This window comes from Silene latifolia, chromosome 6 (assembly GCF_048544455.1).
Source record: "Silene latifolia isolate original U9 population chromosome 6, ASM4854445v1, whole genome shotgun sequence".
NCBI classification, from domain to species: domain Eukaryota; kingdom Viridiplantae; phylum Streptophyta; class Magnoliopsida; order Caryophyllales; family Caryophyllaceae; genus Silene; species Silene latifolia.
This window is the reverse complement of record NC_133531.1, coordinates 22,998,705-23,008,437: the sequence shown is the minus strand read 5'-3', so window position 1 is coordinate 23,008,437 and position 9,733 is coordinate 22,998,705. Positions and strand designations below refer to the sequence as shown.

General features: G+C 38.7%; 2 protein-coding genes and 1 long non-coding RNA gene across 3 annotated transcripts; 1 reads left to right on the top strand and 2 right to left on the bottom strand.

The window, feature by feature from the left end:
• Positions 1–996: 996 nt before the first annotated feature.
• On the bottom strand, positions 997–2,298 carry LOC141587774 (uncharacterized). The gene has a single exon (XM_074409243.1). The coding sequence runs from the start codon at positions 2,296–2,298 to the stop codon at positions 997–999; it is 1,302 nt and encodes a 433-aa protein (XP_074265344.1).
• Positions 2,299–2,391: 93 nt separating this feature from the next.
• Positions 2,392–5,823, bottom strand: LOC141587773 (uncharacterized). The gene is made up of 5 exons (XM_074409241.1): positions 5,703–5,823; positions 4,203–5,597; positions 3,813–4,131; positions 2,623–3,722; positions 2,392–2,537 (listed from the first exon to the last, which is right to left on the bottom strand). Exons 1-5 carry the CDS (start codon positions 5,821–5,823, stop codon positions 2,392–2,394), a joined length of 3,081 nt encoding a protein of 1,026 aa, XP_074265342.1.
• A 394-nt stretch (positions 5,824–6,217) lies between these two features.
• On the top strand, positions 6,218–9,328 carry LOC141658653 (uncharacterized). Its single transcript, XR_012549334.1, has 4 exons — positions 6,218–6,265; positions 6,531–6,663; positions 7,215–7,307; positions 8,977–9,328. It is a non-coding gene; the product is annotated as an uncharacterized LOC141658653 (long non-coding RNA).
• Positions 9,329–9,733: the final 405 nt, after the last annotated feature.

Genomic DNA, 9,733 nt, shown 5'->3' with positions numbered 1-9,733 from the left:
TTTGTATACTAATAGCGGTATAGTTTAAATTATTGAATTTCAGATAGATTGTAAAACATTTCAGCTCTGTTGCATCTGTTGCATGTATCTGGGGCTCCCGGTGAATGATGGAGGTAGATATATCCTCCGGCCGATTGCTATCCCCATATCTTCTCCTTGTGTAATGATTGTTTTGTTTGTCTTCCGGTCGTTTCTTCCGTTGTCTTCTTTGTTGTCAGGCGGGGCTTCTTTGTTGTCAGGCGGGGCGGGTATTCGTTCAATGATGAGCGAATAAGATCTGTTGCATAAAAACAGTCAACTTAATATAAATTAACGTAATACTGATTAGATGCTGGAGTGAAGGAGTGAAGTTTACACCCGGAGAACATACCTTGGCTCCATATTTTTTAAAGAATTTGCTGTATATTCTGTTCAAGAGCTGAGTCTTCCGTTGATATTAGTTTCTTTATATAGTTTCGATTTTATTAGTAAAAAAACAATTGGGATAAACGTGGGTGCGTTGAAGATGTAGTATTTGAGTTTTGGTAGAACTTGGCTGGTATTTGACTTGTGTATATTCCATAAGAGAAGATATTTTTCCCTATATTTGTGTAGATAGGGATAATATTAATTTTTACTGTTTCTTTAGACTTTCCATAAGAGAAGGTATTCTAATTACTTTAAAACACAACTGTTTTTTTTTTCGCTTCAATCAGATAAACGTTGTGGACTTATTTTACCACTCCAGATGTTGGTCGGAGTCATACGTTATTCTTCATATTATTAAAACTGTAAGTTAATAAATTTGTCAAATGGAATAAAAAGTCATCTTAGTCAACTTATTTTTGCTGAGTTGACGGTGGCCACGGTCAGTAAACGTGATTGCCTGTATTTTTTTCTTTCATAAATCTTAATTGAGTTTATTTTCACATTATTTAATAACAGTTAAATTGGGAACTGATGAAATGAGTAGAAAATACTTTAATACAAAACTTTTAAATCGAGTTACTCTCCCCACTATTCAATAACTGGCAAATTCGAAAAGACCTCTTTGTATACTATATTTCGTGTATATCCCTTGTATTTTTGCTCAGTATCATCTATGAACAACCTCAGCCCTTGCGGTGTCGTCGTCCTCGATGCCGCAACGTACAACTGTCCGTGACTAAAAACCGGTTTCGGTAAGTATACGCCGACATGTGTTAGGGATTGACCTTGACTCTTGTTGATGGTCATTGCATAACATGGTTTAAGTGGATATTGCCTTCTTTTGAGGATGAATGGTACCTTAGGATCCGTTGATGTCAATACTATTCTTGGGATTAGCACATGTTTACCCACGTTGGATCCGGTGATAATCCTTGCCTCCACTATATATTCTCCCGTTCGTGTAACAATCAATCGAGTTCCATTACACAAACCTTGCGAGGGGTTAATGTTCCGTAAAAGCATCACTGGCATCCCTACCTTGAGCTTGAGCTCATGCCTTGGCAGGCCTTGTAGATTGAGCGTATTTAGGTACTCGGTTGGGTAAGCTGAGAACTGGTCATCGCTGTCTATGGAAGCCGCGCATACTTCATCGCAACTTTTATATATTTTATAGTCTCCAGGGATTTGCTCGGTCATATAGTCGTTTACTGTATCTGCTGTTTCGTTCAAAGGAGTCAGTATTGCTCGTTCACGCAAGTATTCATCGTCCCTACTCCCGTCTATGAAATTTGGGTAAATTTCATCGACTACCTGTTTAATATCAAGCTTCCCACACGCTGAGGTGTACTCGGCTGGTATCTCTATCCATGTCTCTTCATCTTCATGCTCTTCTGCTTTTGCTGCTAACCTTCCGTCTCCCATAGCCAATAACCACTTATTAAACCTTTGTCTTTGACCATCATCCGAACCAGTCTCCTGGACTCTCATGCTCTGCTTTAGAAGAAACACGGTGCATGATCTCCATATATGTGACCTGCTTATGGAGGCTTGTACTATATCCTGTCTCTTTCCCTTTGATACGATGGGGAGCACCTGTCTGAAATCGCCTCCAAGTAACACAACCTTTCCCCCGAACATTTTTGAAGATGCTTCCGGGTCCTTGTAGCTAACTATATCCCTCATTGTACGATCGAGCACCTCAAAAGCATTCCTGTGATCCATTGGTGCTTCATCCCATATAATCAATGATGTTTCCCTTAGTAGCTCAGCCAGTTGGCTATTTTGCTTCACATTACACGTCGAGTCATCGAATAGCTCTATAGGTATATCAAATCTACTATGGGCTGTCCTCCCCCTGGTAGTAGCAATGCTGCGATACCTGTAATGCATTGTTAGTTTTTCAATGGGCATTATCATTAATTCTTCTGTTTCTCTCCTTGCAGCTGTTTAATGTACTGTTTATCATCTTTTTAATTTAGATAACTAACCTGACGATGCGACATTGAGCACAATTTTCCCTTCTGATCGCAGTCTCGCTGATATTGCCCCGTATAAGAATGTTTTTCCTGTTCCTCCATGACCATAAACGAAAAACAACTCCGGTAACTCGCTATTGACAGCATCTATAACTGCATCATAGACAACTACATTTGGAGAAAACAGTTAATACTTTATCATGATTTTACTATGCTTGTTTTTTAGTCTTTGACGTACCTCTTTGCTCTGTGTTTAGTAATTTGACCTTCCCCTCCCATTCGTCTCTCAGCTGTTTGCGATCGTACTTCTTCTCATCTCTAATCAGCCTGTTTTCCATTCCGTGCACATCGGATTCTACTGGTTGCGGCATACCTTCTATGTCTGCTAGTCTCTTCCCGTATCTCATTAGAATCTTGTCTACCTCAAGTAGTGTGTAAGACCGTCTAGCGGCGTCACTTAGTTCTAAGTTAGGGTCTCCAAATAATCTCCTTTTGTTGCGCTCAATGTCATCTGATAACATCCCATAGCTCTCCTCCCACAACTTTGTGATGTCTGTCACCTCACAAAACAGAATCATCGTGACGAATAACTCTCTGAGCTGCCACGGCATCGCCCATCTATTCGCCTCTGACATGGCTTCATGCCACTCTTTATCATTATTTAAAAGGCCATGTGCATAGCAAGCTTCCTTGAATGTAGGGTACACAACGTTACCCAATTTTCTAATCTCTTCATGACTTTGGACACCTTTGACAATGTTAAGTAGCACTCTCAGGTAGTACTTTTCTCCCGCTGTTGGGTGAACGTATACCATTCTGCCAATGCACTTTCCTTGTTTCCTTTTTTGCCACCCCCCGTCCTTCCACACATACTTAGTCGGAAACTCTGCATAGGATAACTCCCTTGCTTCTGGATGTCTCGCATTAGTTGCCATCCACGCCGTCAGCATTGTGTCTGTACTATTCTTCTTTTCTATTACCTCTTCTAGCACATCACTATCTTTTATCACTACTGCTTGTTCCCCTTCCAAATGCACGGGGAGGCGCATTACTGAAGGATACCTCTCCTGGATATCAAATTCAAAGATTCTCCAGGCCGCTTCTGATGCTGACAAATATCGGCAGTCCATGTAAGCCTTTATCTCGTCATTTGTGTCCTCTTTTATTACTAATGTTGCCTTATCTGGCCCCTTCGATATATACTTGAACAAATACTTTATGGCCTTTGCTGTGTTGCACCACTCGACATTGATGTGCGCATCAAACATTAAAAGTAAACCTGGATTATACGGTACAATAGACCTGTTGTCCAACTGATGTACTCCCTTTTTAATGGTCCTGCACGTAGGGAGATAACGGTTAAAGTCATGTATGTTAGCATTCATCTATTGAGGATATTTTCTGGGCAGCTTCAGAAAATGTATTTACCTACTGTCCTTCCTTCTTCTGTACACGGGGTATCCATTGTGGTCCAATGTTGTGCTCTTGTTATGTTCCTTTGGATATTTTTTTGTGCAAACATCATTCATCATACACGGGCAATTTGGTCCATCTTTGCCACATGGACCATTGACCATAGAACGTGACACAATTTCATATAACCGCGGCTCTTTGTCTTTGTCAGGTATCTCCGCACGGATGATGGTGTCGATGAAGTCGGTTGATACTTCCGCGGTTCCTCTCTTTAACCATAAAAGTATATGAGCATGAGGTAACCCTCTCTTCTGAAATTCTATTGTATAAATATCTGCAGGGGCGGGGTACTTATGTTAGCAATTAACCTTTAAGAACAGTGTTATTTATTTAGCTATTGTTTACCTGCAATCGTAGGTCCAAAATATTCTTCTTTTTTCAAAAGGTGCATTAGTTGTCGGAGCTTCATCTTGAAAACTCTGGCCACGATATCTGGACGGTCTTCAGCTTTTTGTTCCCCCACGAGGGTTAAAGCTGCCTCAACCTCTGGCCACCTAGGATTTGCAGTAAACGTTAGAAATAAGTGTGGATTCCCGTACCACCTACAAATGGCCATTGCATCCTGGTAGTTTTGCTGCATGTATCTCGGACTACCAGTAAATGAGGGAGGCAGATATATTCTCTGTCCGACTGCTAATCCCATGTTGTCACCTTGAGTAACGGCGTCATATAAGTTACTTAGAACATCACACCTGAACTTGTCCTGATTATTTCTAATATACCAGAGTCTCTCCGACTCGATCGAACAACAACAGTCAACTAAAAATTGCTGGAACAATCTGCCAGAATATAGTAATGGACCGCCTCCTATCCTCCTCTGTTGTATCCGATACGCATAGTATTCTCTCATAGTGACGTACTCCCTCTTGCCCTTTTTTTGTGTCCCATCTGGTACGTGATATGGTATGCCAGTATGGTAACTATCTTCGCCGTAGGGAAATAAAAGTGGGTACTGCAGAGCCATATACGAAGGATGCAATTCGCTAATTGCCCGTAACCCTCTGGATCGATGATGTACAACTATGTCTCTCCCTCTGGTCTCGGTACTATTATCTTGTACAATGAGTGCGGCGATCTCCGATGCTGTCGGAGTATTGTATATTCTGTCATTAGGCTTCCTGGTACCTAATAATTTAACGGAAAGCTGTACCCTTTCGTCCTCCTTTATCCGCTCTTTTGCCATACGAAATATCTTGGCTAGCGGGTTAGACTCGTCCAACATGTCCTTCAGTCTAGTCAAGACGTGTTGATCTAAGGTTGGGCTTCCTTCTCTTCTGGCCACAGCCTTTTCTCTTAGCAATATTTCTGAGTCGGTATCGTATACATATAGCTGTGCATACGCTGGTTGTGCCCCATCCTCTGGAAGCAGTGTCCCCATACGGTGGAGGACCTGGCCGCTTATCCGGAAATTGTAGCTCCCAGGCCTCATGTTAACTGAGTTGTCAATCTTTGCACCCATAGAAGTGAATGCGTAACAGGAATTGTAAACTCTAATTAACTGTCTAAAGTCTTTCGATTCCTTATCGTCATGGGTTAGTAGCCTTCTTAAGATGTTGGGCGGATCCGTTATGCCTTTCAAGCGCACCTTACCATCCTTACAACACATGTTGAACCTTATGTTATGTCGAGTGCTTGTGCTTTTCACTCTCTCATCGAACCACATAATGGCACCACAAGAAGGGCACTCGTACTCGGCATCTCCTAGGTAGCGATACGCTGTCTCTTTGTCCTCTACGGCAGCTATAAAAAACTTAATCTTATCAATGCTTAAATTTAAATTTTAAATACCCCTGCCTAGTGATAACGGGCTGCTACTTTATTAAACGGTACAGAAGATAAATTTACCTGGTTCTCCGTATTCTATAGCCTCTATCCGCTCTATAGAATGGTTATCTACCCTTTGCCTCTTTCTCCTGCCTTCTGAGATGATTCGCCTACGCTTGTTCCTCTTCTCTACGCTTTCCATTATTGTTGTTTACAATTCAACAAACTCTGTTCAAGCTGGAATAACAGTTGTGCTTATGTGAATGTTTGCTTTCTAATTAGGCTTTATATATATTTTCTTTTTTAAGTTTTATCTAGTTGCAATTTCTATCCTCTACTCTTTATTCTATTTATCTTCTACATAAGATTTTAATTCTCTGTTATCTTATACTCTTTTTTTTTTTTCCCTTTATTTAATAGTTTTGTAGTAGATGTGAGGCACAGGTGGGATACTCAGTGAACGTAACCCTAATCCACACGAACTGAAAACTTATATGATTAAAGATGGAGACTTGGTGATTAATGCTGAATCCGATAATACATCGGTGATTATTTACACCATGAAGCGATCCTCACATACTGCCTTATTGTTTTGCAGGCCCGTCTTTTCAACAGGAAGTTGATGCCATATTTCTATCCCCTGGGTATGATTCCTACTTTTAAAACAAAAGCTATATTACCACAATGTCTCAAAGGCTCTTGTCTACGGGATAGGACTACAGGAGTTCAGATGTGAACACAGTGCGGTTGCTTCCAGAATAACAAATTTCCTCAAAAATTATTATATGTGGCAGCAACATAAGAAATATATCAAGATTCTGCCATATAATCATGAACTTCAGACGGTTCATCAGTCTCGATTAAATTAAAGGGAGACCGTCGTCTAAATTGAATTACTTGACCTTGTAGGGTGAAGGAGTTCCGACAGATTTCTGAAAGAGGTGACGTGTACAGTTTCGGGGTTTATCTGCTGGGGTTGGTTTATGGTCAGCAAGGAACAGAATCATATTCATCAGAGTCCGACCAAAATTTGGTTGAATGAGTAAGAATCGAAATCTCTGTTGGTATTTATTCTTTATTACTCTATATGAAATGTATGTAATATCTAATGATAATACATGAATTATTGGCTAAGTAACTGAAAGTAACAACTAATAATATGTAGCTGTGCCACATACATCACACATATATCACACTGTAGCTAGAAATTTAAATTATAACAACTAATATTATGTTTAGGGTCCTATAAACTATTAAGTGGTAGTTTAGAACTATTTAGTCTTCCTTGAGATCTGTCAAGTCCACCTCCTCGTGTCTTGTCTTTTTGTTGCTTGAAGTGCTGCTCGATTCCTCATCATCTGATCCGTCCACAATATGCACTTGTCTTGGACGTTTTGGTTCAGTGTGATCTCTGTTGACAGTCTGTATTTAGTAGTCGAGGTGTTAATATCTAAACTTTGTTAAACTGTACACATGAAACATTTAGTAATATTTACCTCATTGAAGCACTTCTCTGAGATGTCAATAACGTTGAAGCTTTTTCTTCTTTTATTAAGACCATGGTTGTAATCGGCAACTTTTATTTTGAAACAGAATTCTTTTCCAACGAAGGTGTTGTAGAGCAGGTCCGGAATGTGGTTGTAGTCTTCATCATCCTCATCCTCGATTGGTTGGGAATCAAATAAGGTAAGTGCATCTTGTCCGATAAGTCTTTTAGCCTCTTTGTCAAATATGACGAAAGATGTAGTAGATTTAGCATCCTGCACTTTTAACTCGATACGGTACCTAACACAAAGAAGAGTCAAACAATTAGATAACATTGTTGATAGTGTCACTATTACATCTATTAAAAATCAGAGTATTGTCTGAAAAACTAATACCTTATTGTCTGAGTTTCACTTGACTTTTTGCAAGTGTCACACCAGAGGCCAGATGCCTTGTGACGTGGCTTACTGGTGCACCCAAAACATGATTGGTAATTCCAAGGTTTTTCTCTCGGGATACCTTTTACTTTAGCGGTGCAGTAACATATGAGATCCTGGTTGTATCAAAAAGGTTATTAATGGGCTTAGTGAACCAAAGGAGAAGGAAAAAAAGGACAGTTAGTAACATATACCTTCTTGTACTCAGTTTCTGCATACTGTAAGAGGCTTGACACATCTTTTTGGATGATTTCATCTCTAACTGTCTTGTGTTTCAACTCGCCATTCTTCTCACTATAAATTGTACTCAGTGTGTTCACTTCAGGGAAGTCCAGATTGAGGTATAGACTACTTGTTGACGAAGTTGCTAGACTATTGTATCCTGAAAATTTATTAAAACAAATGAATTTGGGTGATATGGTCTGAAATTCAGTTAAAAGCATGGTAGTGAATAAATTACATACTTACCATTATAGTTCTTTACCGTCAGAGATGTGACGACGGCTATGGTAGGTAAATTAGAACCAGACAGTTTTTCCTTTTGTAGATGATAGTCGGCGAGACACTGATCCCATAATGTAATTCTTACATTATCACCCCTGTATAGGAATTAAAAAAGAATAGAATATAAAGTTTTGGAGGGAGGGAGAAAGGTAAAGCATATAGATTATAATCCAAAGGTCGGGTACATACACTTCATTTTCAATTACTATTGCAAAATAATTGCTTCCGGGTTTCTCGTCGACAACCACTCCGTATAGATCTGTAAATTACAGATTAAAGTTAGAAAGGTAGATATTAATTACGGACCGTTAATTAAGGTAAGTTTAAATACCAGTGAGTATGTAGTGATTATCACGCCGCTGATCTAGGCAGTCGAATGGAATGAAGTCGAATCTATGAGTAGGTATAGTACTATCTTCTAATGCCATGGCCTTGGCAAAAGTAGAGTAAAAGAACTTCAGCATAATCTTGTTGTCGCTTACAACACGATACATACTCCTGTTTGCGATAACATCAAAGTTCTTGAGGATATGGATTTTTCCATCACAAATTTTTGGTTGGAAGCGTTTCCAAAAATACCCTGGGATGGTTGCCTGCACGTATCCTCCCTGTAAACATATAGTTGGAAGTCAGTTGGTTGCCACAGGTTGAAAACATAAGGTATATGGACAGAGGAGATAGAATATAGAATAGTTCGTTACCTCTTCATCTATGAGGACCATAGAAACATAAAGAAGTTCAGCTTTGTTACTTGGACTATGAACTTTGCACAATCTTGTGACACGAACCTTGATTTTCAAATCGTTACTGCCGGAGTCTTCATTGTCAGGAGGTGTGGATCTTAGTTCATTGATCATCGAATAAGGTCTGTTGCAGAGAAAAATTCAAGTTAATATAATATAACTGAACGTAATATTAATTGGATGCAGGTACTGAAACGGTACTAAAGCTATAGATGGAGAACACAAAGCAACACATGGAGAGCACACCTTGGTGCCATGGTTGCTTAAATAGTTTGTACGCTATTCTTTTTCACAGGTTTTTCAACGTTGATATTAGGTTATTTATATAGTAACTTTACAAATCTCTCTGTTGTTATAGGATTAGGAATATATGAGATAAAAGATAAGATTGATGGCATTGAAGATCGTATGAGAAGATGAAGACAACAGGCTGTAAACCAATTTTTAATGTAGTATTTGATTTACGGTAGACTGGGGAAAGTATATATTTTATATATTTTTGTATATTCCGTATTCCGAAAGAGAAGATATTTTAATACAATAATATTTTGTAATCAGATTTTTTAATGTAGTAATCAACTTAAGATAATATTTGGGACTTTTTTAATAGTGTTTGTTTTATGGTAGAATGTGGAAAAAGATAGTTGAGCACAAAAAGCTGTTATTGATTAAAAGGTGTTATATCCTACGTTCAGATTTTTTAATGTAGTAATCAACTTAAGATAATATTTGGGACTTTTTTAATAGTGTTTGTTTTATGGTAGAATGTGGAAAAAGATAGTTGAGCACAAAAAGCTGTTATTGATTAAAAGGTGTTATATCCTACGTGATTTTTTTAGGTTAGTTTAATGATAATTTAGTGATTAATTTAATTAGCGTGTTTTATAAAACGTGGAGTCTCTTAAAATGCCTGAAAAAAGCCTCTTTTATATATATATATATA

What these genes read in the sequence shown, in the direction of transcription:
- LOC141587773 (XM_074409241.1), bottom strand. Translation starts at nt 5,823, where the DNA reads ATGGAAAGCGTAGAGAAGAGGAACAAGCGTAGGCGAATCATCTCAGAA. An exon ending in TATAGAATACGGAGAACCAG is followed by an intron (nt 5,598 to 5,702) that starts GTAAATTTATCT and finishes AGTTTTTTATAG; the next exon opens with CTGCCGTAGAGGACAAAGAG. An exon ending in ACTAAACACAGAGCAAAGAG is followed by an intron (nt 2,538 to 2,622) that starts GTACGTCAAAGA and finishes TCTATGATGCAG; the next exon opens with TTATAGATGCTGTCAATAGC.
- LOC141587774 (XM_074409243.1), bottom strand. Translation starts at nt 2,298, where the DNA reads ATGCATTACAGGTATCGCAGCATTGCTACTACCAGGGGGAGGACAGCC.